The 27,226-nt window shown below is 40.6% G+C and overlaps 15 protein-coding genes and 25 non-coding genes across 40 annotated transcripts; 27 read left to right on the forward strand and 13 right to left on the reverse strand. All coding sequences in view use genetic code 4, as the record gives it.

The window, feature by feature from the left end:
* Positions 1-167: 167 nt before the first annotated feature.
* MKK02DRAFT_mito0001 (Atp6) lies at positions 168-941 on the reverse strand. Its single transcript has one exon. It carries the CDS (start codon positions 939-941, stop codon positions 168-170), a length of 774 nt encoding a protein of 257 aa, XP_052941457.1.
* Positions 942-1,029: 88 nt separating this feature from the next.
* MKK02DRAFT_mito0002 lies at positions 1,030-2,430 on the reverse strand. Its single transcript has one exon. It is a non-coding gene; the product is annotated as a small subunit ribosomal RNA (ribosomal RNA).
* A 91-nt stretch (positions 2,431-2,521) lies between these two features.
* MKK02DRAFT_mito0003 lies at positions 2,522-2,606 on the reverse strand. Its single transcript has one exon. It is a non-coding gene; the product is annotated as a tRNA-Ser (tRNA).
* A 66-nt stretch (positions 2,607-2,672) lies between these two features.
* Positions 2,673-2,819, reverse strand: MKK02DRAFT_mito0004 (Atp8). The gene has a single exon. It carries the CDS (start codon positions 2,817-2,819, stop codon positions 2,673-2,675), a length of 147 nt encoding a protein of 48 aa, XP_052941458.1.
* A 160-nt stretch (positions 2,820-2,979) lies between these two features.
* MKK02DRAFT_mito0005 (Cox1) lies at positions 2,980-5,808 on the reverse strand. Its single transcript has 2 exons — positions 5,160-5,808; positions 2,980-3,866 (listed from the first exon to the last, which is right to left on the reverse strand). The coding sequence occupies exons 1-2, from the start codon at positions 5,806-5,808 to the stop codon at positions 2,980-2,982; spliced, it is 1,536 nt and encodes a 511-aa protein (XP_052941459.1).
* A 517-nt stretch (positions 5,809-6,325) lies between these two features.
* Positions 6,326-7,156, reverse strand: MKK02DRAFT_mito0007 (Cox3). Its single transcript has one exon. The coding sequence runs from the start codon at positions 7,154-7,156 to the stop codon at positions 6,326-6,328; it is 831 nt and encodes a 276-aa protein (XP_052941460.1).
* A 169-nt stretch (positions 7,157-7,325) lies between these two features.
* Positions 7,326-9,956, forward strand: MKK02DRAFT_mito0008. The gene has a single exon. It is a non-coding gene; the product is annotated as a large subunit ribosomal RNA (ribosomal RNA).
* A 136-nt stretch (positions 9,957-10,092) lies between these two features.
* Positions 10,093-10,311, forward strand: MKK02DRAFT_mito0009 (Atp9). The gene has a single exon. The coding sequence runs from the start codon at positions 10,093-10,095 to the stop codon at positions 10,309-10,311; it is 219 nt and encodes a 72-aa protein (XP_052941461.1).
* Positions 10,312-11,024: 713 nt separating this feature from the next.
* On the forward strand, positions 11,025-11,090 carry MKK02DRAFT_mito0010. The gene has a single exon. It is a non-coding gene; the product is annotated as a tRNA-Arg (tRNA).
* A 229-nt stretch (positions 11,091-11,319) lies between these two features.
* On the forward strand, positions 11,320-11,401 carry MKK02DRAFT_mito0011. Its single transcript has one exon. It is a non-coding gene; the product is annotated as a tRNA-Leu (tRNA).
* An 81-nt stretch (positions 11,402-11,482) lies between these two features.
* Positions 11,483-11,554, forward strand: MKK02DRAFT_mito0012. The gene has a single exon. It is a non-coding gene; the product is annotated as a tRNA-Arg (tRNA).
* Positions 11,555-11,627: 73 nt separating this feature from the next.
* MKK02DRAFT_mito0013 lies at positions 11,628-11,699 on the forward strand. Its single transcript has one exon. It is a non-coding gene; the product is annotated as a tRNA-Gly (tRNA).
* A 170-nt stretch (positions 11,700-11,869) lies between these two features.
* Positions 11,870-13,450, forward strand: MKK02DRAFT_mito0014 (Nad2). The gene has a single exon. The coding sequence runs from the start codon at positions 11,870-11,872 to the stop codon at positions 13,448-13,450; it is 1,581 nt and encodes a 526-aa protein (XP_052941462.1).
* Positions 13,451-13,846, forward strand: MKK02DRAFT_mito0015 (Nad3). Its single transcript has one exon. It carries the CDS (start codon positions 13,451-13,453, stop codon positions 13,844-13,846), a length of 396 nt encoding a protein of 131 aa, XP_052941463.1.
* Positions 13,847-14,013: 167 nt separating this feature from the next.
* Positions 14,014-14,086, forward strand: MKK02DRAFT_mito0016. The gene has a single exon. It is a non-coding gene; the product is annotated as a tRNA-Pro (tRNA).
* Positions 14,087-14,101: 15 nt separating this feature from the next.
* On the forward strand, positions 14,102-14,173 carry MKK02DRAFT_mito0017. Its single transcript has one exon. It is a non-coding gene; the product is annotated as a tRNA-Asn (tRNA).
* Positions 14,174-14,299: 126 nt separating this feature from the next.
* MKK02DRAFT_mito0018 (Nad6) lies at positions 14,300-14,914 on the forward strand. Its single transcript has one exon. It carries the CDS (start codon positions 14,300-14,302, stop codon positions 14,912-14,914), a length of 615 nt encoding a protein of 204 aa, XP_052941464.1.
* Positions 14,915-14,994: 80 nt separating this feature from the next.
* MKK02DRAFT_mito0019 lies at positions 14,995-15,076 on the forward strand. The gene has a single exon. It is a non-coding gene; the product is annotated as a tRNA-Leu (tRNA).
* A 51-nt stretch (positions 15,077-15,127) lies between these two features.
* Positions 15,128-15,197, forward strand: MKK02DRAFT_mito0035. Its single transcript has one exon. It is a non-coding gene; the product is annotated as a tRNA-Met (tRNA).
* Positions 15,198-15,374: 177 nt separating this feature from the next.
* Positions 15,375-16,538, forward strand: MKK02DRAFT_mito0020 (cytochrome b). The gene has a single exon. It carries the CDS (start codon positions 15,375-15,377, stop codon positions 16,536-16,538), a length of 1,164 nt encoding a protein of 387 aa, XP_052941465.1.
* A 196-nt stretch (positions 16,539-16,734) lies between these two features.
* MKK02DRAFT_mito0021 lies at positions 16,735-16,806 on the forward strand. The gene has a single exon. It is a non-coding gene; the product is annotated as a tRNA-Val (tRNA).
* Positions 16,807-17,025: 219 nt separating this feature from the next.
* Positions 17,026-17,787, forward strand: MKK02DRAFT_mito0022 (Cox2). Its single transcript has one exon. It carries the CDS (start codon positions 17,026-17,028, stop codon positions 17,785-17,787), a length of 762 nt encoding a protein of 253 aa, XP_052941466.1.
* Positions 17,788-17,868: 81 nt separating this feature from the next.
* Positions 17,869-18,897, forward strand: MKK02DRAFT_mito0023 (Nad1). Its single transcript has one exon. It carries the CDS (start codon positions 17,869-17,871, stop codon positions 18,895-18,897), a length of 1,029 nt encoding a protein of 342 aa, XP_052941467.1.
* A 714-nt stretch (positions 18,898-19,611) lies between these two features.
* MKK02DRAFT_mito0024 lies at positions 19,612-19,684 on the forward strand. The gene has a single exon. It is a non-coding gene; the product is annotated as a tRNA-Asp (tRNA).
* Positions 19,685-19,901: 217 nt separating this feature from the next.
* MKK02DRAFT_mito0025 (Nad4L) lies at positions 19,902-20,168 on the forward strand. The gene has a single exon. It carries the CDS (start codon positions 19,902-19,904, stop codon positions 20,166-20,168), a length of 267 nt encoding a protein of 88 aa, XP_052941468.1.
* On the forward strand, positions 20,169-22,181 carry MKK02DRAFT_mito0026 (Nad5). Its single transcript has one exon. The coding sequence runs from the start codon at positions 20,169-20,171 to the stop codon at positions 22,179-22,181; it is 2,013 nt and encodes a 670-aa protein (XP_052941469.1).
* Positions 22,182-22,258: 77 nt separating this feature from the next.
* On the forward strand, positions 22,259-22,330 carry MKK02DRAFT_mito0027. Its single transcript has one exon. It is a non-coding gene; the product is annotated as a tRNA-Ile (tRNA).
* Positions 22,331-22,474: 144 nt separating this feature from the next.
* MKK02DRAFT_mito0028 lies at positions 22,475-22,546 on the forward strand. The gene has a single exon. It is a non-coding gene; the product is annotated as a tRNA-Trp (tRNA).
* A 133-nt stretch (positions 22,547-22,679) lies between these two features.
* MKK02DRAFT_mito0029 lies at positions 22,680-22,751 on the forward strand. The gene has a single exon. It is a non-coding gene; the product is annotated as a tRNA-Glu (tRNA).
* A 10-nt stretch (positions 22,752-22,761) lies between these two features.
* Positions 22,762-22,832, forward strand: MKK02DRAFT_mito0030. The gene has a single exon. It is a non-coding gene; the product is annotated as a tRNA-Thr (tRNA).
* A 114-nt stretch (positions 22,833-22,946) lies between these two features.
* MKK02DRAFT_mito0031 lies at positions 22,947-23,018 on the forward strand. The gene has a single exon. It is a non-coding gene; the product is annotated as a tRNA-Gln (tRNA).
* A 43-nt stretch (positions 23,019-23,061) lies between these two features.
* MKK02DRAFT_mito0032 lies at positions 23,062-23,134 on the forward strand. The gene has a single exon. It is a non-coding gene; the product is annotated as a tRNA-Lys (tRNA).
* A 56-nt stretch (positions 23,135-23,190) lies between these two features.
* Positions 23,191-23,275, forward strand: MKK02DRAFT_mito0033. The gene has a single exon. It is a non-coding gene; the product is annotated as a tRNA-Ser (tRNA).
* Positions 23,276-23,352: 77 nt separating this feature from the next.
* Positions 23,353-24,036, reverse strand: MKK02DRAFT_mito0034 (Rps3). The gene has a single exon. It carries the CDS (start codon positions 24,034-24,036, stop codon positions 23,353-23,355), a length of 684 nt encoding a protein of 227 aa, XP_052941470.1.
* Positions 24,037-24,112: 76 nt separating this feature from the next.
* Positions 24,113-24,185, reverse strand: MKK02DRAFT_mito0036. The gene has a single exon. It is a non-coding gene; the product is annotated as a tRNA-Met (tRNA).
* Positions 24,186-24,480: 295 nt separating this feature from the next.
* Positions 24,481-24,551, reverse strand: MKK02DRAFT_mito0037. The gene has a single exon. It is a non-coding gene; the product is annotated as a tRNA-His (tRNA).
* A 90-nt stretch (positions 24,552-24,641) lies between these two features.
* Positions 24,642-24,725, reverse strand: MKK02DRAFT_mito0038. Its single transcript has one exon. It is a non-coding gene; the product is annotated as a tRNA-Tyr (tRNA).
* A 25-nt stretch (positions 24,726-24,750) lies between these two features.
* On the reverse strand, positions 24,751-24,822 carry MKK02DRAFT_mito0039. The gene has a single exon. It is a non-coding gene; the product is annotated as a tRNA-Phe (tRNA).
* Positions 24,823-24,841: 19 nt separating this feature from the next.
* MKK02DRAFT_mito0040 lies at positions 24,842-24,913 on the reverse strand. The gene has a single exon. It is a non-coding gene; the product is annotated as a tRNA-Ala (tRNA).
* A 758-nt stretch (positions 24,914-25,671) lies between these two features.
* Positions 25,672-27,174, reverse strand: MKK02DRAFT_mito0041 (Nad4). The gene has a single exon. The coding sequence runs from the start codon at positions 27,172-27,174 to the stop codon at positions 25,672-25,674; it is 1,503 nt and encodes a 500-aa protein (XP_052941471.1).
* Positions 27,175-27,226: the final 52 nt, after the last annotated feature.

Here is a 27,226-nt window from a genome sequence, read left to right on the forward strand (position 1 = left end):
GCTATATGGACACCACAAGGTGCAATAGTTCACTATGTTATAATAACTGTCCGAATGGACTGACAGGGCTTTAGCTCCTGCAGACTACTGGAATAATCAGTTATACTTTTACTATACATAGTTGAGTGGGGATTATAGAGTGATAAATTGAAGCACGATAATAGGAACTAGTGCAGTTCAATTGCGTCCTTGATGTAGCTACATGTCAGAACACAGAATACGTACGCTTGGATCAGAGAAACCGCGATTTCTAGACCAATTAGTGCAACGAATACTGCGAAAGGAATTAGTGTTACTACAGCAACTAGGATGCTAGCTGTGAACAGTTGTGCCAGGAATGTTGATAGAATTTTCAGTAGTGTGTGACCAGCTACCATGTTTGCGAAAAGTCGCACTCCAAGTGATACTGCTCGAGCTAGGTATGAAATCAGTTCAATTAGAACTAGTAGAGGTACTAGTCCCAGTGGTGTACCTGATGGAATGAAGTATGCAAAGAAATGTACTCCGTGGATGCTTAGTCCAAGTACAGTTACTCCTAGGAAGATCATTACTGATAGTCCAATAGCTACCATAATTGATGTTGTTACTGTGAACCCGTATGGGATGTTCCCGTTAAGGTTAGCAATAACTACAAAGAAGAATAGACTGTAGATGAATGGTGTGTAGATTTCGTTGTTTGGTCCGATTTGGTCCCGCACCATTGCGTGGATTGAGGCGTAGGCGCTTTCTAGTGCGATACTCCATTTGCTAGGAATTAGCGAGTGTGAGTTGTTAGCTACAATGTGTAGTCCAAGAACAAGGAACACTGTGATAAGAGCGTATAGCCCTAGGTTTGTTAGTGATAGGTTGAAGTCCCCTAGGATAGGCGCGTTAAATTTAATGAACGGCGTTACTTCGAATTGTTCTAGAGGTGAGTTGATGAAGAAGTTGTTGTTGATCATAATGTGTGATAAAATGTGTAGATAAACCATAGTGTCTCAATGTGCAATACTTGAGATGTTCGACGAATGTCGTTTGGGGGGTTTTAATATTTGTTATCTTTCAACTGCTGGTTCCCCAACAGTTACCTTGTTTCGACTTCAGAAAAATCAGTGGTGGTCACTCGCAACAGTATCCTAGCCTTAATTACCCGTGAAGGTGCTTACGCTTGGTCTTAAAGACCTATATAAAGGACTAGTGTTCCATAACTTCATGACGTTAGACCTCTCTTCCCGTGACGAGCGGTTAGTACACTTCTAAGATTTGGTTTCACCGCGCCGTGGTGATGCGCGATTACTCGGAATTCCTACTTCATGTGCTCGAGTTCCAGAACACAATTCGTACATTAACATATTTTTATGGTTAGCTCCTTCTTTCGAGATTGCATCACTCTGTGTATGTTCTTGTGGCACGTCTATAGCCCACATCATAAGGGCCATGAGGGCTTGTCATAGTCCTCCTAAATTCATCTTTTGTCAAGATGAGGCTGCAAGGTGTAAACTCACAGTGAGGATTGCGTTAGTTTAACGGAATTAACCTTAGGCCTTACTAGCACTAACTGACGACAGCCATGCAGCACCTGTACACGTCACCCTTTCAGGTATTGACGGTATGCAAGATGTGGTAAGATTGTACGCGGATCATCGTATTAAATAACATGCTTCACTCCGTTTGCTTAGAAGCCGTCTAATTATTTGTATTTCGGTCATGCGACTATACTATACAGGTGGCAAATTTAACGCGTTAGCATCAAGACCAATAGGACACTACTAATCTTTAATTTGCATCGTTTACAGCCAGGAGTACTGGGGTCTCTAATCCCTATTCCTACCCTGGCCTTCGTACCTTACCGTCAGTCTTTACTTAGTACAATGCTTTCGCCGTTGGTTCTCCCCCTAGTATCATAAGATATCAGCCCTACTCTAGGTATTGTTTGTACTTCTATTAGACTCTAGTGATCACTTAGATCACCGGCTACGTACCCTTTACACCAATTTATAACTCCGATGGGTCGCCCTTTCTGTATTACCGCGTCTGCTGGCACAGAATTTGGACAGGACTATTAGGATCAAGATCATTATTCTAAAATCCGACATAAAGAATTAACTTTAATCTAGGTTACTGGTTCACACGTTTGTGCATTGACCAATATTCTTCACTGCTGCGCATCGATTGATGCTTTGGACTTTTTCATTTCCAATGTCGAGCTTAAGACTTTCATCCAACTCTTCCTCTCATAGGCTTGTTAAGCATTACCTCACCAACTACCTGTTAGGCATTGAGCGAATCTCAAGACGGGTTGCCCCTTTCTGTATATTTACGATTCCCGTAATTCTTGAGGTATCTTCCCAATGATACTGACCAGTACGCCATGTTTTTATTTCATACGACTTGCATGTGTTAAATACCTAAATACCCATCCGGAAGTGCCATAATTAAACACTTACTTTAAATACCTTTCTCTATAAAGGCTTGAGTGACACTATCCGAAGACAATATCACCTTATTGCATGTCGATTGACATATTTCTCTTTTAGTAACACGGATTAAAAAGGATTCGAACCTCTGTATGCTTGCGCATAACCGTATTTCAAGTACGGCGCCTTAAACCACTTGGCTATTAATCCTTGAATACATTACTTATTTCTTTTAGCTATTGAGTGGGGATTGTACTGTAATGCAATAATTTTACACTAGAGTTTTGTGATGTATACTCGTGTTACGAATAGTTGTACAAAGTATGGTAGTACATACACTGACATCACGTATGTAATTGTGAACAGTGCAACAAGTGCAAATGTAATTTGGTTCACAAAGTAGAATGCTTGTAGTTGAGGCATGAGTGTGATAATATCGTATAGGCCCTAGATTAAGGACTGTCGTTTAGACGTAATTGTTGATCGGGGGTTGTACTAATTTAAGATAAATAGTATTGGGAAGGGGGTTAAGCATGGTCTGCTTGAATGTAATATTACATTAGAAGAAGTGTATAAAATACAACTATGATTGTACTGGCATCATGTGGTATGCGTGGTACGGTGTTGGGCTAGGTAGTGTCCATTCTAGTGTTGTGCTAGAAGGTGATTCTTTAAGGTATGATGGTGTGCTCATAAAGAAGGCAGGTTGTGCCCACGGGTTAGCTACTGCAACTGGTTGGTTTGCTAGCATATCGTAAATCACGTATAGGAAGATCGCTGTTGCTACAACTGAAATGATTGAACCGATTGAACTTACGTAGTTCCATCCTTCGAATGCATCAGGGTAGTCAGGGATTCGTCGAGGCATTCCGGCCAGTCCAAGGAAGTGTTGTGGCATGAATGTAGTGTTTACCCCGATGAATAGTGTCCAGAAGTGCACTTGTCCAAGTGTTTCGTTGTACATTTTTCCTAGGATTTTAGGTGCCCAGTAGTAGAATCCAGCGTAAATTGAGAATACGGCACCCATTGATAGAACGTAGTGGAAGTGTGCTACAACATAGTAAGTGTCGTGCATTGCCACATCCATTGAAGCGTTCGCTAGAACTACTCCTGTTAGTCCTCCAATTGTGAATAGAGCTACGAATCCTAGTGCGAATAGCATAGGTGCTGTGTATCGAACTGATCCACCGTAACATGTTGCTAGCCATGAGAATACTTTAATACCTGTTGGTACTGCAATAATCATTGAAGCTGCTGTGAAGTAAGCTCGAGTATCTACGTCAAGTCCTACAGCGTACATGTGGTGTGACCATACAATGAATCCAAGAATTCCAATTGATGCAATAGCGTAAACCATTCCAAGGTATCCGAATACCGGTTTTCCAGAGAATGTTGAGATTACATGTGAGATCATACCGAATCCAGGAATAATCATTAGGTATACTTCAGGGTGTCCGAAGAACCCATTCCCTAAAACTCCTTGTGTTGGACAAATAACTCGTCAAGGAGCTCATGTACCACCGGTGTCTCGTATAGAGTCCTGTGGCCTTGTGCTTAGTAGGGAACCGACTGTACATTAAGCGTCATTTCAGACACCCACAAGTGACGCAGTCTGTAGCGATAGTTTAGACTACCGACGGTCTTAGTTTGAGTAACGTTGACCGTTTGCACTTGTGTAGCCAATAAGCAATAGCTTATTCTTACGCCTGTCGGGGTAAGCATACATAGAGGCTGTTATTTTCTAAAAATTGCACAGCATAAGATTGTATGGACTAGGATGGTGGTATATATGTGTATATATTCACTCTAATTGGTCTTATATAGAAAATTTACCTGCCTATTAGAGTTCCACAACTTGTCTCATAGTGAGATTACATTGAACCACATCCTTTATTCCCGTTGGGGTCGCTTACTTGAAGCTGTTAATTGTAGCTGCTTTAGCTTTGAGTACTGCTCGTGTAGATGGTGTTAGATGTTCCCCGTTAAGAATGGCAACATGAACTTCTCGCCATAGTCGGTACGATTCTGCTTTTTTAGTCATCAGAGAATGAGTATCAAAATATTGGAATACTCGTTCCATATTACGTGCACCGTTAACAGTGATTTCGTTAACATCCGGTTTTGTGTGTGGACGGACGGTACCACCAATAAGGGTAGTAATATGAGTTAGTACGGAAAGATTGATTAGACCTTTTTGTGCTAACATAAATCGTAGTCGGTATGCGAGAGAGTTGCCTAGAAACGAGCAAGTGAAACATCCTTCAGCATCTGTTACACCAAGTAACCATGAGTCATTGAGTGTAGGTGTTACTAATGTGGGAATGAATGATACTAATTTACCTCGCGACCGTTTGTTGAATGCTTCAAGAAACAGAGCAAAGCTAGCTTGTTTTAGTGGGAATACGAGATTTCCGTTAAATAGGGCAATTAGTAATGTCACACTAGCAATATCTTCCACGATGAAACGACTGGTATGTGGACCTTGTTTGATCACACGACCAAATCCTAGAGTGTTTTTGATGTACTCTAGCACTTGAATGTCGCCGGTCCCTTGTGTAATGACAAAGACAGATGTGCCTCGACTTGTTAGAGTGAAGCTACCATCTCCTTCAGCAAACCCGATAAACCATTCTAGGAATGATTGACTAGGTACTGGTCCACTTGGAAACCGTTGGTTGTACAGAGAGTAGAAAGCATTGAATTGGAAAGGCGTAGCCGCGCTGACCGGAGTTACAATAACAGAAAGTAATGCGCTTGTATTTAAGAATAGGTGTTGGTATAGTACCGGGTCACCTCCTCCTGCTGGGTCGTAGAATGAAGTGTTAAAGTTTCGATCTGTTAGAATCATTGTGATTGCTCCAGCTAGTACTGGAATACATAGTACGATAATAACTGATTGCATTAGCATAGCCCAAACGAATAGTGGCATTTTGTGTAGAGTCATACCAGGTGCTCGCATGTTGATGATTGTTGTAATGATGTTCATTGCCCCAAGCATTGATGAGATTCCTGATAGGTGAAGTGAGAAGATAGCTAGATCTACTGAACCACCAGAGTGAGCTTGCACCCCTGATAGTGGAACATACATAGTCCAACCTGTTCCCATTCCTTGTTCTACGAATACACTGGCTAGAATTAGCACGATAGCAGGTGGAAGAATCCAGAATGACACGTTATTTAATCGCGGAAATGCCATATCAGGTGCTCCAATAAGTACTGGAACCATGTAGTTGGCGAATCCAGCCATTGTTGGTACTACCATGAAGTAAATCATCATAATACCGTGAGCAGTGATGATAACGTTAAATAGTTGGTGGTCACCTGCTAGGAATTGGCTACCTGGTGCAGATAGTTCTAATCGGATAAGAATTGAGAATGCTGTACCTAGAAGTCCAGTAAAGATACCGAACATAAGATATAGAGTTCCAATGTCTTTCGCGTTAGTTGAGAATAACCATCGAGTAAGCATATTGTTATTCCTATTAAATCCTCATTGACGATTACCTTCTGAGGGTACAGAAGTATATATAAACAGAACAATGTTGTTCTATGCTTTTATAAACATTTTCAGAATTCTGGTTAATGACATAGTTAGTGTTATCTTACACTAACTAATTATATTATGCTTACGTATCTTTAGATTAGAGCGGAGCGAGGTACGATACTGCGTGAGCAGTAGAATAGTACCGAGCGGTACTGGGCTATACTATTATTTAGTCTCATAAAAATGCGTTAAGCTTTTAGAATTTAGTGCGGCTTCGCCCTCTTTTTTATCTCTATTATATGCTTTTAACTGCAGAAATAAATAATTATCCGGAAAAACACGATTTAGCATATTATTATTCTTCAGAAGGGGAGGGTGCTTTGTTACAGTGTCATGATTTCTATTGAGTGGGGATTATAGAGATGATAATGAGGTGAACAAAGTACTAGAATACTCCGTCTGAACCCCACCAGTACACTGCTGCGTAAAGGAATAGCCAAACAACATCAACGAAGTGCCAGTACAGGATAGATGATTCTAGTCCCATGTGGTGTTCTGCTGTGAAGTGGTAGTTAATGATTCGGAAGAATGCTACTGCGATGAATGTTGTTCCAATGATAACATGGAATCCATGGAATCCTGTTGAGAAGAAGAAACATGATCCGTATACTCCATCTGCGATTGTGAAGTCCGCTTCCATGTATTCCAGTCCTTGTAGTGCTGTGAACATTACTGCTAGTAGGATAGTTAGTCCTGCTCCAACGATAGCTGCTCGTCGGTTTCCTTCGATAAGGGCGTGGTGCGCGTATGTTACAGTAGCTCCACTAGACAGTAGTAGTACTGTGTTAAGTAGAGGAACTGTCATAGGGTTAAGTGCTGTAACCCCTACTGGCGGCCATTGTGACCCCAGTTCTACTGTAGGAGCCAGTGAAGAGTGGAAGTATGCCCAGAAGATACTTAGGAATAAGAAGATTTCTGTTACAATGAATAGTGAAACTCCCATTGTTAGTCCTTTTTGTACCATAAGTGTGTGGTCTCCCAGGTATGTTCCTTCTGTTGTTACGTCTCGGAACCATAGAATAAATGCAAATAGTGTTGCTAGGAATCCTAGTGTTACAAGAGTTGATCCGTGTGCGATACCGTTAAAGTATAGCACAGCTCCAATCATCATAGATAGCGTAGCATTAGCTGTTAGAAGAGGCCAAGGGCTAGCTTCTACAAGATGGAACGGATGAAATTGGAATTGGTATCGTGGTTGTGATACTGCGTTTGTCATAATGTGTGATAATTTATTACTAGATATGCATAAATGCATTAATTAATGTTCCCCGCGAGGAACTATAGCTACGGGATGTACTAGATAGCACTCTTTTCGCTTACTTTTAGAGATACATAAGTAGAAGAATAATCTGCAGATAAAAGCATAATATAATATGGACATTTAGGTGTAAGTAATCAAAGTGATTGTTAGGGATGCCTAGCGAATATTCATTGAAAGGAGGTGGCAACACCAAAAGCTATAGTCATCAGATATCTATAGCGATCCTAAGGGAAACCAAATACATAGTACGCAGTGAACTGAAACATCTAAGTAACTGTAGGAAAGGAAATCAACCGAGACTCCAGAAGTAGTGGCGAGCGAAACTGGACTAGCCTATTAATTTATCTCTTGACAGAATACTTTGGAATAAGTAATCCGAAGAAGGTGATAGCCCTGTACGTTAAGAATAAATAATTAAACAAGTAATGTGGGAGAAAACCTGCATGAAGATTGGGGAACCATCCTCAAAGGCTAAGTATGAATATTCAGCGATAGTGAAGAGTACCGTGAGGGAAAGGTGAAAAGAGCGTCGATGACGAGTGAAATAGATTCTGAACTAGCAATCATATAAGCAGTTAGAGCATGGTCAAAATGAAAATGTGATAACGTACCTTTTGTATAATGGATGGGCGAGTTTATAGTAGTAGCAAGGTTAATAACCCCAGCGAAAGCGACTGACTAGTAATACTAGTGCGGGACATAGTTACTATTATAAGACCCGAAACAAGATGATCTATCCTTGGCCAGACTAGTAAATAGGTCGAACGGTTCAATGTTGCAGTATTGTCCGATGAGCTGAGGATTGTAGGTGAAAGGCCAATCTGATCTTGATATAGCTGGTATTCCACGAAACGTATTTAGGTACGGCCCTTTGTGTAGATTAATGCAGGTACAGCACTGATTGCCATACTTGAGTCTGGTTCGCCAGACTTAGGTTCAATTGGGGGATCGTGAGATTCTACCATTGGTAGTTAACCTCGGAATTACATTAATTGGTCCAGAGGTGACAGACTGCTCATGATAAGGTGGGTAGTCGAGACGGAAACAGCCGTGAGCATAGAATAAAGAAGGTCCCAAAATAGTGGTTAAGTGAAATTAAGGTAGGTCGTAACTCCTATACAGCTATAAAATGTGCTTGGAAGTAGCAATTTTTTAATGAAAGTGTAACAACTTAGTAGTCTAATGAGTTATGGCGCCGAAGATTAACGGGTCTTAGACCACTTACCGAAACTATGCCGTCTAGATCTTAATGAGATATAGATAGAGTAGTGGAACATTCAGCGTGGTTGAAGGGAAGTGTTTCATTTCCTGGACATAGCTGAAGAGAAAATGCCCATATGAGTAACGTAGAAAGAAGCTATAATGCTTCTCGCCGAATGAGAGAGGGTTCCATAGAAATGTTAAACAGCTATGGGTTAAAACGGCCTCTAAGGTTTGTGGCTAATGCTACCTACTGATGAGTTTATCACAGAAAATCCAGTAATAACTGGGTCAGGAAAATAATGTGATTGATTACCGTACCCTAAACCGACACAGGTTCTCGGGTAGAGTATACTAAGGCGATGAGATAATGCTATATAAGGAACTCGGCAAACTACATCCGTACACTCGATAAGAAGGATGACCATGGCCTATTAGGTTCATGGTGGCACAAAATCGAGAGGCATAACTGTTTACCAAAAACACAGGCATCTGCTATATTGAAATAATGTTGTATAGGTGCTGAATCTTGTCCAATGCCATGAGTATAATGTTGGTGCGAGTATCGTATCTGACAGAACCTCTGGTCAATGACAGTCTTAACTATAAGGATTCTAAGGTAGCGAAATTCCTTGGCCATTAAATGTGGTCCTGCATGAATAGAGTAATAATGCCTCTGCTGTCTCATATAGTATCTCAGTGAAATTGAATTAGCCGTGAAGATGCGGTTTACGTGTGGGTAGACGGGAAGACCCTATGCAGCTTTACTATAACTAGTCGTCGTTCTGAGCCAAGTCAGGTGTAGAGTAGAAGGGAGTCGTAAGACGCAAATGAAACACCTTTACTGATTTGAGTACGGAACTTATCTGATAAAGAAACAACGACTGGCGGGTAGTTTAACTGGGACGGTTTCCTCCAATATAGTATCGGAGGACTTCAAAGGTATGCTTAAATTAGATGGAAACTAATTTGCTATGTAGAGCAAAAGAAAGTGTAAAGGCATAAGCATGCTTGACTGTAAGACTGACAAGTCGAGCAGGTACGTAAGTAGGACTTAGTGATCCGGTGATTTTGAATGGAGAAGTCATCGCTCAAGGAATAAAAGTTACGCTAGGGATAACAGGGTAATAGCGCGCGAGAGTTCATATTGTCCGCGCTGTTTGCCACCTCGATGTCGACTCACCTTATCCTTCCGGTGCATAAGCTGGAAAGGGTTCTGCTGTTCGCAGATTAAAAAGGTACGCGAGTTGGGTTCAATACGATGAGAGTCAGTATGGTTCCTATCTTCCACACGAACGAGTAATCGACTCTGGACGGGTCTTTAGTACGAAAGGACTTAGATCTGCGTTCCTATGGTGTACCAATTGTTGGCACAAAAGCTGGCATCGTTGGGTAGCTACGAACGTAAAGGATAAACGCTGAAAGCATATAAGCCTGAAGCCTACCAGAAGAGATTATATAAGGCTAGAAGTAGACTACTTCTTGATAGGTCACATGTGTACGCATCGTGAGATGTTCAGCTTAGTGATACTAATTAGCCATATTACTTACACCTACCATATTACCCCCCACATTTAGTGTATTAAGACACCAACTTAAGCACTCTAAAAGTAAGAGATGTCAGTATTAGACTACTCGTATTTATCATAGTCGATTCTGTTCAGAATTGACGCAACAACTACACACATATTATGGCAGCAGCAAAATACATCGGAGCAGGTCTAGCCGCAATCGGACTTACAGGAGCCGGAATTGGGATCGGATCAATCTTCTCATCTCTAATTTCATCAACAGCTCGAAACCCAGCGCTACGAGGGCAACTATTCACATACGCAATTCTAGGATTCGCTCTAGCAGAAGCAACTGGACTATTCGCACTTATGGTTTCATTCCTAGTACTATACTCATAGTCTTTGAATAATCATTCTTTCATCAAACCCCCTTACTCCAGTTAAAATAGGAATAAGGGTACCCGAAAACACTAAAAGTAGCGCATGTTGCAGACAACATCTATAACCTGGATAAATAAATTAATGTCCACTTTGATATATTTAGATGTTAACATAATCTTGGCAATATAGGATCGATAAAATTTAAATTATGTTTATAAAAGCATTCTTTACCTTCGGCAGTGGCCTCGGTTTGGGGCGGGGGAAATTAAAAAGAAATAGGGGAACCCTTTTTATGAAGCTATACCCGCTCGGTTATCGCCCTATTGCTAAAGCAAAACGTCTTCTAACCTCGCTCCGCTCTCTTATCTCGAGTAGTATTACTGATATTAACTGGACGTGTAGGGAAGTGTTACATCTTGTAATGATTAATGGGTGTTTATATTAGCTAACCAAATCGTCAAGAATTAACGGATAGTGCATTATAAGGGGTCAGTACCCCTAGCTCGGTAGTCGCCTGACAGCTAACGCTGATGGCTCAGTACCTCGCTACGCTCGCTAGTCTTAATATGCTTTATAGGAGTTAGCCTTATCCAGTTAAATGGTGGACTACTTGATTATCTTTAGGGGAAGGAGCGTAGCGAGTGTAGGAATTTGACGGAGTCATAAGACGCCACTCGCTTAAGTGGCATGTCGTGCTTATCCTGTATATATTGCAACATTATCACTCTACAGGGACTACTAAGGTTAGCTAGGGAACTTCTAATTCTCAAACACCAGTTCAATCCTGGTTAGTTCCATCATGACATGACTTCATAATCTAACAGATATAGGGCAGATTATGATATAAGGACACTTACGCTCTCATGTTTATTCACTGAGATCCAGGAGAAGTTAGAATGTTTTATTCTATACAATATGAATACTTTCACACTCTGTTGTCGGAGAATGATGGTTATTTTTAAGTATTATACTCTATCGCAGCTCTAAAAGAGAAGTGAGTATGGCATGTTCATATATATATTAAAAGCAAGTGTGCTGTAATGGTAGCCAGGCCATTCTTAGGAAATGGTGTTTTAACGACGTAAGAGTTCGAGTCTCTTCACTTGTATTATCTATATGGCGCCTTGATGGTAAGCATGGCAGTATTCATTGGCCATTAAATGTGGTCCTGCGTAAATAAATAAACATGTCGCCCTTAGTATAATGGCTAGTACTTCCGACTTCGAATCGGCGAAAATTGGTTCGAATCCAATAGGGCGTTATAAACAGAGAACATTGATTCAATATTACTTTGTTCAGTGATAGCATTCCATAAACATAGTGAACGCCACATAGTGAGTGTCATATAGCGGTTATTATCTCTGCCTTCCAAGTAGATGACTCCGGTTCGATTCCGGACACTCATATTATTTTCCCTTACATGATCAATATAAAAGTGTAAGTACGTTTATGTATTCCTTTGACCAGGAGATCAGAACGACCCCAACATGACTTGGATGCTTATACTTATTCTGGTGAGTTGGATGTATGTGTACATATGTTCAACAATCACTGTGTGACAATATTAGAACACTACATGTGTGTTAGTATGTTATACTTTGCTCTGACAGTAATGCTTGTTTTAGGTATCTTTTCTCTAATGACAGCCGTAGCGCTTCCTAACGTTAACATTTCTCCTGTTCTTCTAACTCGGGTAGCTTCTATTGTACTACTATACGCCGCAGCGTTATCATTTAACGCCCTTGACATCCAAGCTATTGGCTCTGGTGTAGGTATTTACAGTGGGCTATTCCAAGTATCATCGGTTTCACAATCGATTGATACATTTATCTTCCTCGTTGGTGCTATGATTCTACTACCTTGGGCTCCTGTAACTAATTCAGTTATGGCGGGCGCTCGATCTGTTTTCTCAGCAGTACCAACTATTGCAGAATACCCTTTAATGATTCTATTCACAACTTGTGGTGCAACATTCCTAGTTTCTAGTGCCGATCTTGTATCTGTATACCTAAGTATCGAACTGCAATCATTCGCAGTTTACATCTTAGCAACACTATACCGAGACTCTGAATCAGCAACTTCAGCTGGTCTTAAATACTTCCTACTAGGTGGTCTATCATCTGCACTTATCCTTCTTGGATCTGTACTGGTATACGCTTACACTGGTCTAACTAACCTAGAAAGTATCTTTACACTACTATCTGTTGGTGGTGTTGAAAACCTGACAACTGGTCTAGGACCTTGTATCATTGGACTAACAATCATGGTCGTAGGTTTCCTATTCAAAGTGAGTGCAGCACCTTTCCATAACTGGTCTCCCGACGTTTACGATGGTGTGCCAACTATTGTAACTACATGGCTAGCAATTATGCCTAAAATCTCTATCTTTGTGCTTCTACTAGAACTACAAAGTGGATTTGGTTTCACTGGTGCATCACTATCACTACTTGTCGATGGAGTTCCATTTGATGTATGGAAAAACCTACTTCTTGTATCATCACTGCTATCGCTTATTATTGGTACAGTCGTAGGACTAGCACAATACCGAATCAAACGACTATTTGCATACAGTACTATCTCACATGTGGGATTCCTACTATTAGCATTAGCCGTTAACAGTGAAGAATCAATCGAATCATTCCTGTTCTACATTGTACAATACAGTATCACTAACCTTAACGCTTTCCTTATTCTGCTAGCATTCGGATACATGCTATACTCAACAGTAGGACGTAAAGATGGATACGGAACAGATGTTCAATTTATTTCTGATCTGTCAGGTCAATTCCGAGCGAACCCTCTACTAGGACTAGCTCTAACACTAACGCTATTCAGTATGGCTGGAGTACCTCCACTTGTAGGTTTCTTCGGAAAACAAATGGTACTGTACTCTGCAGTTCATTCTGGATACTACTTTATGTCACTTGTGGCAATTATCGTTAGTGTTATCAGTGCTTCATACTACCTAAAAATTGTACGTGTAATCCATTTCGATGCCTACACAAATGTACAAGATGCGGTACAAGCACCAAAAATGACAAACGTACATAGCTTTGCTATTGCGACGCTTACAATGGCGATTACACTATTTGTGTTCAAACCTTCTATCATCTTAAATAGCACTAGTCTACTGGCTCTAACTCTATTCCACTACTAGATGAACGCACTAACAATTCTATTCCTATTCGTACCAGTATTAGTAGCAATCCTACTGATGACTAACGTACTATTAGCAGCACACCGACCGGACACAGAAAAAGTGACTGCCTACGAATGTGGGTTCTCACCTATCTACGGTCAAACACGGGCTCCATTCAGTATTCAATACTACTTAGTGGGAATCCTCTTCTTAATTTTTGATCTGGAAATTCTACTAATGTACCCTATCGCAGTAACACTATACAGTGTTTCTATTTACGGGTTCTGGATCGCCATCATTTTCTTCACTGTACTTACACTCGGTTTCGTATACGAAATCGGTACTGGAGTACTTTACTTCACTGACCAACGATCAGCTATTAACCGAACAACTATCGTTCAAGACCAATCATAGTCATATTCTCTATAATCCCCACTCACTAACTGACAATCAGTAGAAAAAGTACCACTACGAGGACACTTAATGGCCAAACAGACAATCAGTATAAAAGCACCACTACGAGGACACTTTCGGTCTATTAATGTACAGGTAGTTCCTGTAGTGTGATTGGTAAAAGAAAGCAGATGGAAGTCTATTAGGTAGGACGCTTATTTTGGGAATAAGAGGCTACAGGTTCGAGCCCTGTTCATCTGATGTAAGTGTCGAAATGTTGCCATAGCTCAACGGTTAGAGCAGGATACTGTTAATATCAAGACATAAGTTCGACTCTTATTGGTGACTCTATTTCTTGGTTGTACCTACTCGAGGCATTACGACCTCTTGTTTTTTGGCTTTAAGCTTCTCCCTTTACGCTAGAAGAACGCGTGTTTCGACATGACGTAGCCGTTTATATTATTATAGTCTCACATGAATACTTTCCTTCTTGACTTACTAGCCTTTGGTGCTGTTCTATCTGGTGTTCTTGTTATCACTTCGAAAAACCCAGTTATCTCTGTGCTATTCCTAATTTCTGTATTCGTTAATGCTGCTGGATACCTTCTACTCCTAGGTGTAGGGTTCGTTGGTATCTCATACCTTATTGTTTACGTTGGTGCTATCGCCATCCTATTCCTATTCGTTGTTATGATGCTTAACATTCAACTAACTGAAATCGTTTCAGTTGGACGAGAATACACTAAAAACCTTCCACTAGGTTTCATTGTTGGATCCCTATTCTTCTTTGAAGTGCTATCTGTACTACCTGCTTCTTACTCAGACGCAGGTGAACTACCACTTGGACTGTTCAACTACATTAACGGACTATTCCTTGGTGTAAACAGCTCATTCACTAGTTCAGATGTACACATGACATTCTCTGGACCAGGAGCTGATGACAGCTTCACAGGGTTCCTACAAATCGAAGCTATTGGACAAGGTCTATACACATACGGATCACTTTGGCTGCTACTAGGAAGTATTATCCTTCTACTAGCTATGCTAGGTCCTATCACTCTATGTATGCGATCCGCATCAGACAAATAGTCTATTATCATTTCTACAATCCCCACTCATACGTGTTAAAAGAGAACAGAGACCAAATGTGACAGAGATAACCAAAAGTGACAAGCATGCTGGAATGGTAAACAGGGACCGCTTAAGATGGTTTGTCTTAAAGATTTTCGGGTTCAAGTCCCGATGCTTGTATGAAACCATAAGTCCGAATAGACCATTTATATGGTAAAAGAGAACAAAAATGTGGTGTAGTGTAATGGCAACATACCAGTCTCATGATCTGGAGAAATGAGGTTCGATTCCTCACACCGCCTTTTTACGATCGCCTCGTTTGCACCTATATGGTACATAAATTGCTTAATTTCACTCACTCGATCCGGTTCCGCTGGATATATAAACATAACTTAACCTTTTGCCTTCACGGTATATATGATATAGACAACTAGTCTGGCTTAGGCCTTATAAGTATCAAATTACAACTCATCTTACTATGCGATTACTAAAATCACAATCACTACTAAGTCTAGTAAATAGTTATGTTGTAGATTCACCACAACCAGCTAACCTTAGCTACATGTGGAACTTTGGATCTCTACTAGCTCTTTGCCTAGGTATCCAAATTGTTACAGGTGTACTACTAGCTATGCACTACACACCTAACGTTGATCTAGCTTTCATTAGCGTAGAACACATCATGCGAGACGTAAACTACGGATGGATGATTCGATACATTCACGCAAACGTAGCTTCATTCTTCTTTATCTTTGTGTACCTACACATTGCTCGAGGACTATACTACGGTTCATACAAATCACCACGTGTACTACACTGGTCTATCGGAGTAATCATTCTTGTTCTTATGATGGCTATTGCATTCCTTGGATATGTTCTACCTTACGGTCAAATGTCTCTATGGGGAGCAACTGTTATTACTAACATGCTATCTGCTGTGCCATGGATCGGACAAGACTTCGTACAATTCATTTGGGGTGGTTTCTCTGTAAACAACGCCACACTGAACCGATTCTTCTCACTACACTTCCTACTGCCTTTCCTACTGTCAGCTCTAGCAATTGTACACATGATGACACTACACACTAACGGAAGTAGCAACCCTCTAGGTATTAGCTCAAACGTAGACAAACTAGCTATGCACCCATACTTTATCTTCAAAGATCTTGTAACTATTCTACTATTCTTCCTAGCACTTGCTGTAATTATTTTCTACCTACCTAACCTACTAGGTCACAGTGATAACTACATTCCAGCAAACCCAATGCAAACTCCGCCGTCAATTGTTCCAGAATGGTACCTACTACCATACTACGCAATTCTTCGGTCAATCCCTAACAAACTACTAGGGGTTATCGCAATGCTTGGATCACTACTTATCCTACTTCTGATGCCACTTGTGGACACATCTCGAGTACGAGGTAGCCAATTCCGACCACTAATGCGATTTGCATTCTGGGTCTTCGTTACAGACTTCTTCCTACTAATGTACATTGGTAGCCAACATGCAGAAGAACCATACATTACTATTGGAGCAATCGCTACAGGACTATACTTCGGATGGTTCCTAGTTATTGTGCCAGTTGTAGGTATCATCGAAAACACACTGATGGACATTGCTACAGACAAACAATCAGTATAGTGTATAAACACCTATTTCTATAATCCCCACTCAAACTGCTCTGATCATAATATACCCGTATGGTTCCTATTATCGTCATCAGTATGGGGCCTACTAAAAGTATATTAATTTGCATTAGTGTAAAGTAGATAAGTTTGCATCAGTATGGTTCCTATTATCACAGGTCAAGAGAGCTACATAAAAGCATAAGGTTATTAGGGGATTAGATTAGTGGTTAAATCACCATTTTTACACGATGGCTACAGCTGTTCGATTCAGCTATTCCTTATTGACTTGAATCAGATAAAAATGATTACATGTCACAAGCCAAAATGAGGACACACCTTATCGATACTATACAGATTTCATATATTGAAACGACGGTATTGGGCCTAGTATAATAATATGCTAGAGAGCAGAAACCACAGTGCTATTGTTTGCATAGTGGTATGGTAATTAAGAGTTATCATAATCTGCCGCTAATTAAGGAAATGATATTAATATAAATATGTTAGAACTACTATCACGGCTCTTTAGCCCTGTTTATTGTGACGCACCAGAACCTTGGCAAATCGGTTTCCAAGACGCTGGTAGTCCTATCGCAGAAGGAATTCAAAACCTTCACAACGAAATTTTCTTTTACCTAATTGTTATTTTCGTTGGTGTAGGATGGGTATTAGGTTCAGTTGTAGTTAACTACAGCCAAGACAAATCACCTATCGTATACAAATACGCGAACCATGGAACGTTAATCGAATTAGTGTGGACAATTACACCCGCATTCATTCTTATCGCCATCGCATTCCCATCATTTAAACTACTTTACCTTATGGATGAAGTAATTTCACCTTCTATGACAATTAAAGTTGTCGGACACCAATGGTACTGGTCTTACGAATACAGTGACTTTGTTAACGACGATGGAGAAAGTATCGAATTTGATAGCTACATGCTACCAGAATCTGATCTAGAAGACGGACAACTACGACTACTTGACGTTGATAACCGAGTTGTTGTACCTGTTGACACACACATTCGATTTGTTGTAACCGGAGCCGATGTACTACATGACTTCGCTTGCCCATCACTAGGACTGAAAATTGATTGTTGTCCAGGACGTCTGAACCAAACATCAGTGTTCATCAAACGGGAAGGAGTATTCTACGGACAATGTTCAGAACTATGTGGAGTATACCATGGATTCATGCCAATCGCAATTGAAGCTGTGTCAATGGAAAAATACCTCTCATGGCTAGATTCACAAGGATAGTTTCCCCTTTCCACCAGCACTGCTATACGCAGTTAGATAAATTGGCAAAAGCCGATTTCAATAGTGTAGGTCTCATGCGTAATGCATCATTGGTCTACACACCACAATTTCACACTTATCATGCTAGGCGCAGCTTACAACTTACTAGAAGTACTGATTGTCCTAGTACCGATCCTTCTTGCGGTAGCTTTCATGACGATCATCGAACGAAAAGTTCTTGCAGCAATGCAACGTCGTGTAGGTCCCAACAAAGTCGGTTACTACGGGATCCTGCAACCCTTCGCGGACGCTCTTAAACTAGTAGTTAAAGAAACAGTTATTCCAGCTCAAGCTACAAAAAGTCTATTCTTCTTAGCTCCTGTTATTACACTGATCTTTAGTCTACTTGGATGGGGAGTTATCCCATTCGGTGCAGGTCTAACACTCTCAGACTTCTCACTTGGTATTCTATACACACTAGCGATTTCATCAATTGGTGTGTACGGAGTACTATTCGCAGGTTGGTCAGCTAACTCTAAATATGCATTCCTAGGTTCACTTCGATCTACAGCTCAAATGATCTCATACGAACTAATTCTAAGTTCAGCGATTCTTACAGTAATCCTACTGTCTGGATCATTCAATATCATCAGCATTATCGAAAGCCAAGAAGCTATTTGGTACGTTGTTCCACTGCTACCGATGTTTATCATCTTCTTCATTTCAGCACTAGCTGAAACAAACCGGACTCCATTTGACCTGCCAGAAGCAGAATCAGAACTTGTTGCTGGATTCTTCACAGAACACAGTGGTATGATCTTCGTGTTCTTCTTCCTAGGTGAATACTGTTCTATCGTGCTTATGTCTACACTAACAGCAATCCTGTTCTTTGGTGGATACAACATGCCTGAACTATTCATTAACGATACATTCATTAATCTGCAATCTATCGTACTAGGACTGAAAACATGTGCATTCTGTTTCCTATTCGTTTGGTTCCGAGCAACACTACCACGACTCCGATACGATGCCCTTATGGTATTCTGTTGGACGGGAATGCTGCCACTAGCCATCGGGCTGGTTGTACTAGTTCCAAGTATTCTGGTAGCCTTCGATGTTACACCATACTAGTCATCATCTCTATAATCCCCACTCAATAACACCAGCATACAGGCGAAGACACAGGACTCTAAATGCAAAAAGGATTTCTATGACACTAAATAACATGACACAACATCAATAACAAAATAGATATTTTTACAAATCTGTTTCTAAAAGCATTCTTTACCTTCGGCAGTGGCCTCGGTTTGGGGCGGGGGAAAATTAAAGAAAGAAAGGGGTACCCTTTTTAAGGAACCTAATACCCGCTCGGTTATCGTCCTATTGCTAACGCAAAACGACATCTAACCTCGCTCCGCTCTGTTATCTCGAGCAGCCTTACAGATATTAGCCTGATGTACAAGAAAGTCCTACATGTTTTGAATGATTAGTGGATCTTAGTGTAACTAACCCAATCGTCAAGAATCAGGTACTATTTCAGTACCTCTAGCTCGGTAGTCGCCCGACAGCTAACGCTGATGGCTCAGTACCTCGCTAACGCTCGTTAGTCTTAGTGTAATGGTTTTAACGTGGTATTGTTATCAGGCTGACAGCTTATTTATTCTTTAGGAGAGGGAGCGTAACGAGTGTAGGAATTTGACGTAGTCATAAGACGCCACTCGCTTAAGCGGTGTAGTAGCTAACGCCCTCTAATTATGGAGAACTATCGTATTACACTACACGACTAAATAACACACATGGGGGATCCCCCCGTAGGCTTACACTTGGCGATCACTAAAAGAAGAAGGGAAAATAGCATAATTGGCAATGTACCACTTTGTCGAAGTGGATTATGGCGGTTCGAACCCGCTTTTTCTCGCTATGGCAACATATACAAGGCGTACTGATATTCAGCTGGTCTTACAGTAGTTATTTAACTACGAATGTGTTGTCTTGTAAAGTGTCCTTATGTTGACACATCACTCTGTTGCACCTTTGGTTGTGGTTTTATCCATGGCCATCCATTATAGCTTTATAAGCCTTAAGCTTATTGTTCACATTATTCCAATACCATATGGTAAAATTATATAACTATCATGACTCTTTCGCTAGTTCTATTTCTCATTGGGATTCTAGGGTTCATCCTGAACCGTAAAAACATTATCCTAATGATTATTTCCATCGAAATTATGCTTCTAGCTGTTACATTACTTGCACTAGTTAGTTCATACCAATTCGATGACATTATGGGACAAACATACGCGGTGTACATTATTGCTATTGCCGGAGCAGAATCTGCTATTGGTCTAGGTATTCTGGTAGCATACTACCGACTACGAGGTAACATTTCACTACGATCATAAATGTACCTTTCAATTCTTGCACTCCCTATGTTTGGTTCAGCAGTTGCTGGTCTATTCGGACGTAAAATCGGAGTAACAGGGGCACACATTATTACAACAGGATGTCTTGCATCTTCTGCTGTGCTTGCTATCGTAGCTTTCTACGAAGTAGGTCTTTGTGGATCACCTGTTTCTATCGAACTATTCAGTTGGATCGACTCAGAATTCATGCTTGTACAATGGGGATTCCTATTTGACAGTCTAACAGTATCTATGCTGCTACCTGTTCTTGTGGTTTCATCACTTGTACACCTATACTCTATTTCATACATGGCAGCAGATCCGCACAACCAACGGTTCTTCTCATACCTGTCTATGTTCACATTCTTCATGCTAATCCTTGTAGCTGGAGATAACTACTTTGTTATGTTTATTGGATGGGAAGGGATTGGTATCTCTTCTTACCTTCTAATTAACTTCTGGTACACTCGTATCCAAGCTAACAAATCAGGAATCAAAGCTCTTACAGTTAACCGTGTAGGTGATATGTTCCTATCTATTGGTTTCTTTGCTATCTTCTGGGTGTTCGGTAACGTTGATTACGCTACAGTATTCAGTGTTGCACCATTCATTAACGAAACAGCAATCACAATCATTGGACTTCTACTGCTAATCGGAGCTATGGCTAAATCAGCCCAAATCGGACTGCACACATGGCTACCCGACGCTATGGAAGGACCGACTCCTGTGTCAGCTCTTATTCACGCAGCTACTCTGGTAACTGCTGGGGTATACCTGATGCTACGATCATCACCTATCATCGAATACGGACCTACTGTTCTAGTAGTTATCACATGGGTTGGGGCACTAACAGCATTCTTTGCTGCTACAACAGGTCTACTACAAAATGACCTGAAACGAGTTATTGCATACTCTACATGTTCACAAATGGGTTACCTATTTATGGCTGTAGGACTATCACAATACAACGTTGCTCTATTCCACCTTGTGAACCACGCATTCTTCAAAGCTCTTCTATTCCTTGCTGCAGGGGCTGTTATTCACGGTATGGCGGACCAACAAGATCTGCGACGACTAGGTGGACTGGTAAATTTCCTACCATTCACTTACACAGCTATCCTTATTGGATCACTATCTCTAATGGCCTTCCCATTCCTAACAGGATTCTACAGTAAAGATCTAATCCTAGAAGTTGCTCTAGGACAATACGAAGTGTCTGGTAATGTTGCTTACTGGCTGGGAACTATCTCAGCTGTGTTCACAGCATTCTACTCATTCCGACTGATCTCTCTAACATTCTTCACTGTGCCTAACGCTCCTAAAGGAGATTACCTACATGCACACGAAGCAGATATGATTACTGTGATTCCACTAGTGATTCTATCTATTATGTCTATTGCGTTCGGTTACGTAGCTAAAGACCTATACGTAGGAGTAGGAACTGATTTCCTATCAGCAGCCCTATTCCAACACCCAGATCACATCTCACTGATTGAAGCAGAATTCGGACTACCTCTAGTTCTTAAACTGCTACCTGCAATCGGTAGTCTATTTGGGGCATTCCTTGCACTCTACCTATACCACTCCGTGCCAGCCTTCACAATTGGTCTAACAAACAATGTGATCGGTAAAGCACTATACAAATTCCTAAACGGAAAATGGCTATTTGATATGGCTTACAATAGCTACATCATTGGCGGTGGTCTACATGTTGGACATGTTATTTCTAAAGTAATCGACCGAGGGGTTATCGAAATGGTTGGTCCGTACGGTTTCACAGCTGTACTAACTAACGCAGGACGATCCGTAGGAAGTTACGACACAGGAGTAATCACAAGCTACGCTCTGTACATCATTCTTGGACTAATCTCTTTCATCTTCCTACTGTTTGCACCGGTACTACTACAAAGTGGTGCAGTTGACTCAGCATTCGGAGGTGACCTTGGACTAATCCTAGTATACCTAAGTGCGCTTGTATTACTACCAACAGCCAAAGCGGCTTCATCATCATAATATTATATCTTCTAAAATCCCCACTCAGCAGCACCCTAAAAGCGAAGGTGTTTAATAAAAACCAACACGTTAAATTAAAGCCTATAGTATAACGGTTAGTACACGTTGTTGATATCGACGTAGTAGAGGTTCGATTCCTCTTGGGCTTATCTTTATTTATAAGTACAAATTCACAGATTATCATCCGTTAAATATTTAACCACATAAGCTAATATTACAGAGCTTACGAGTGGGCTCGTACTCGGATTGCAAATCTGGCGTGTTAGGGTTCAATTCCCTTTAAGCTCTAACAGAGGGGTGTAGTATAACGGTTAGTATAGAGATCTCCAAAGTCTTAGGCGGTGGTTCGATTCCATTCACCCCTGTATACAAAAGGATAATGCGTCTAATAATAATTTCTAGTTACACAAAAGCATTGTGTGCGAGACGGTTACACAAAGGTAAGTCACATGTAAAAGCGACAGTGCAAAATAATAGCCTATACTGCATTACAATAAAGACGCTATCGTATAATGGTTAATACACTTGCCCTTCACGCAGGGTATGCGGGTTCGATTCCCGCTAGCGTTATTAATTATCTGCCCGCATAGTTAAATGGTATAACGCGAATCTTGTAAATTCGAGTTTGTGGTTCGATTCCATATGTAGGCATAGAGTCTAAATAATGTAACGGATTATAACACCTTTTAGAAGCAGGTCTACTATGACAAGGTTTAAAAGCACAAGTTCACTCTTTGTTTATATCAGATTGTCTTTAGATTAGGTTGAACCATGGAGTAATGGGAAACTCAACTGTTTTTGGTACAGTGGATATTTGTTCGATTCAAATTGGTTCAGTAAATAACACTAGAGAACTTGTCTGTTAATTTGAACACATACAGGGAGTATAGCTCAGTTGGTAGAGCAGTTGACTTTTAATCAACCGGTTATAGGTTCGATCCCTATTGCTCTCATCCAGATAAGCATACGAGAGAAGACATATGATATCTCTATACGGTATTGTATTATAGGAAGGACACAACTATGGCGAGGTGGATCTGGTTGCTAACTGGACGGGACTCAGTCCCTTATGGGTTCGACTCCCATTCCTTCCGTTATTATATCGTTTATTATATTCACTTACGCCTTCGCTTAAGTTAGTATTATGAGTGGGGATTATAAGAGTGGATAATTAGACGACTGCTCGTTGCACGATCCATACTTTGACTGTAAAGGCTCCTTTTTTGTTTTTAGCAGTAAAGGATGCTTGATCTACTAGTGCTAGGTTATTTTTAGCAAATGAACCTACTTGTGCTGTTTGCACTGTTTGTCGTGGCCGTGATCGTTCCATCATTAATCGTCCTGATACACGTACTTTGATACCTACAATATGTGAAGGTAGTTCGCTAGCTAGTGCATTAAGAGATTCTGTATTTTTAACAGGTGAAATAGAACCAAAGATACGTCGTACAATTTGTACTAGTGTGTAATCTTGTGTGTTCATTGCGATGTATTGGGCTAAGATGTTACTGTCTAGATATGGGTAATGTAGTTTAACTAGTCGTAGGCTTACAGGTCGTCCAAATAGTGAACTTAGTGCAGTACCTAGATTATTAACTGTATTGCTGTTAAGTGCTTGGTTTACCACAGGAATGTAGTAAAAGACATGTACTACTACAGCGTCAGATTTAACAGTAAATACTGGTTTACCTGCTAGAGCATTAATAGGTGAGAAGAAGTGTGAAATTAATTTAGTTGCGCTACGTGTAGCATTAAGCATATTTGCACTCTCTGCCCCTTTATCAAAGCTGTAGCTAGTTGTTAGTCCGTCTGGTAAGAAGTATTTTGCCAGGCTTTGTGTTAAGATGTTTTTCATGTTAGTGTTATATTGTTTTATGTGTATGACCATTCCAAAGAAGATTTATCTCCTCTCTTTTAGGTCGTATCGTGTAAGCCGAAAAAAGGACTTGAACCTTTGTCTTACCGTTATGAGTGGTAGGTTTTAACCGGCTAAACTATTTCAGCGAAAGGGGATAAGTCTACTAATAGGCCAAATTTTGTATACTAGCTGATTAAATCTACGTACCTATATTATATAGGGGCCTTACATGGGAGTTCATTTCACAATGTAGATATGTACACTGAGTGTGTAAATATTCTTGGTCATTAGATGTTTTCTGTGCCATTACCACAGCTCTTGCCGTTCAGTACCTACAGACATGTAATAATCGGCCTCAGACCTTCCTAACAAGACATTATGTCTTATCCAGCTATAAGTATCTCATCCCTTACTTTTACAGTATTAACGGGATTGTTTAAGGGCAAAACCACAGAATCGAACTGAGGTATCTTCAACCACAATGAAGCGTTCTACCATTGAACTAGAATTACCTCTATTGCTTTTATTCGGATGTACTAGTTCATTCTTAAGTAAAGTGTATCATGCGTACCATGATTGGCATATATTATAGTGTTAACGATTGAGACGGGCAGGACTTGAACCTACAGTGAATTAGATTCGACCGGTTTACAGCCGGCTGCATTACCAATTATGCGTACCTTCTCCTTGTCTAACATACACACTAGAGAATGCTTTGAGCAGGACTTGAACCCACTCCCCAGAAGCTTCAGTTCTGTGCTCTACCAGTTGAGCTATCGAAGCTTTGTTGTACTATAAACAATGGAGAAATAGGGACTCGAACCCTAACGTCTGTGATGCAAACACAGAATACTAGCCTTTATATTATTTCCCCTTCTCTTTTAGTTATACCACGCATGTGACTGCTCTACTACAGTAAGTGTAAAAATGTTGGTATTACAACGCCATGACACAATAAGTACTGGATTCATGGGGGGCTAATCAGTCTAATATGAGAGCGTAGCGAGGTTTGGAGATACACTGCGGGCAGTAGCACGCGTATGTCGACTACCGAGCGTATTCTGAGAGTGCCACTATCGGGATAAGTGTTACCTAACTAACCATTCTCTAGCGAGTGGCGTCTTATGACTACGTCAAATTCCTACACTCGCTACGCTCCTTCCCCTAAAGATAATAATGTTGTCCAGTATCTGACCAGATAAAGTTATTTCCATTGAAACATGTTATAGATACCCTTAATAATGTTAAATGGATACGAGTTTCTTATACATCAGGTTAATAAGGCTGGTTGAGACGACCAGAGCGGAGCGAGGTAGTGAGCCGTTTTGCGTTAGCAATAGGGCGACTACCGAGCGGGTATACCCTATGCCCGTTAAAAAGGGTACCCCTATTTCTTTTTTAATTTCCCCCCGCCCCAAACCGAGGCCACTGCCGAAGGTAAAGAATGCTTTTATAAACATAAATTTAATTTAGAGTTATTGTCAACATTATCATACTCAATATTTTACATATGATTTGTTCAGATGGAGTGGGGATTATATAGTGTAATATTGTTGAGAGCAATATAATGGTGTGTAGGAGTATCATCCCGAAGATTACACATAGGTGTGGTTATCTTAATATGGAGTGCGACTATTTGCCACCTAGAGCATCAACAGCTGCTTCAATGTTAGTTAGATCAGCCACTGGTTCTACTGCGTATAGTAGTTGTGTTACTGCTACGTGTAGATCGGTGAAAATAACATTAGGCATGATACCGAAGATTAGGGCAACTAGTAGCATAGGTAGTACTAACATGAATTCTCGTCGTGAGATATCTGTAGTGAATGATAGGTATTGTGAGTATGCTCCAAATGACAGTCGGTTGAACAGGAAGATACTGTAACAAGCTGACAGCACGATACTTGATGCACCTAGTACACCAATGATTGGGCTTTTTTGGAAGATACCTGCAAGACTTAGTGCTTCACCTACCCAGTTCAGAGATAGTGGTACAGCCATGTTGAATGCTGTAGTGATGAAGAACATAGCAACAAACACTGGCATGTATACTGCTAGACCACGGTAGTATCGGATAGTTCGTGTGTGGTGAACATCGTAAAGTACTCCTCCTACTAGTGCGAACATAGCAGGTGAGATAACTCCGTGAGCAATAGATAGTGCAATAGCTCCTTCGATACCAACAATAGTGTTAGAGAATAGTCCTAAGATCACGATTGCCATGTGACCAATAGATGAGTACGCAACTAGAGCTTTGAAGTCTGTTTGTCGTAGTGTTGCTAGAGATGAGTAAATCAGAGTTACAACAGCCATTGTTTGCACTAATGGTGAGAAGTATGATGTAGCATCCGGTAGCATTGTAATAAGGATACGTAGGTACCCGTATGTAGCTAGTTTTAGGAACAGAGCTGCTAGTAGAATAGATGCACCTAATGGAGCTTCAGCATGTGCCCGCGGTAGCCAGATATGGAAGGGTACCATAGGTGATTTAACCGCTAGTGATAGGAAGAATCCAAGCCATAGCACTTTTTGAGCATCTAGACTCATGTTTGATAGTGATACCACTGTGAAGTCTGTGCTTCCAATGTTGTAGTAGATAACCATAATAGACAGTAGCATAAATAGTGATCCAGCTAGTGTGTATAGGAATAGAAGGAATGAAGCTCGAATTCGAGTAACAGAACCTCCCCAAATACCTACAACAAGGAACATAGGAATAAGTACAGATTCGAAGAAAATGTAGAATAGCATTAGATCTAGCACTACGAATACAGCAATAAGTAGTGTTTCCATTAATAGAAAGGCAATAAGGAAGTATTTCATTCCGAATTTAATGTTATCCCAGTTAGATAGGATACATAGCGGTGTGATGAATGTAGTTAGTAGTACAAAGTATAGACTAATACCATCAATACCGATGTTTAGATGACAGAAGCTTAGAGTGTTGAATTCTTGAACAAATTGGTATTGTAGAGAGCTTGAGTCAAATTCACCCCATAGAACAATGGATACAATAAAGTTTACCATAGATGTCGTAAGTGCGATTTGTTTCATTCGTGTAACACCTGACTCTTCGCTAATAGGAAGGAGTGCAAGCGAACCAATGAGAGGGATAAGAAGTAGAGCTGATAGCATGATTTGTGTTAATATATATTGGACCTTAAATTAATTTTGATGTGATTATAGT

Source organism: Dioszegia hungarica, mitochondrion (assembly GCF_025882075.1).
Source record: "Dioszegia hungarica strain PDD-24b-2 mitochondrion, complete sequence, whole genome shotgun sequence".
Classification (NCBI taxonomy): domain Eukaryota; kingdom Fungi; phylum Basidiomycota; class Tremellomycetes; order Tremellales; family Bulleribasidiaceae; genus Dioszegia; species Dioszegia hungarica.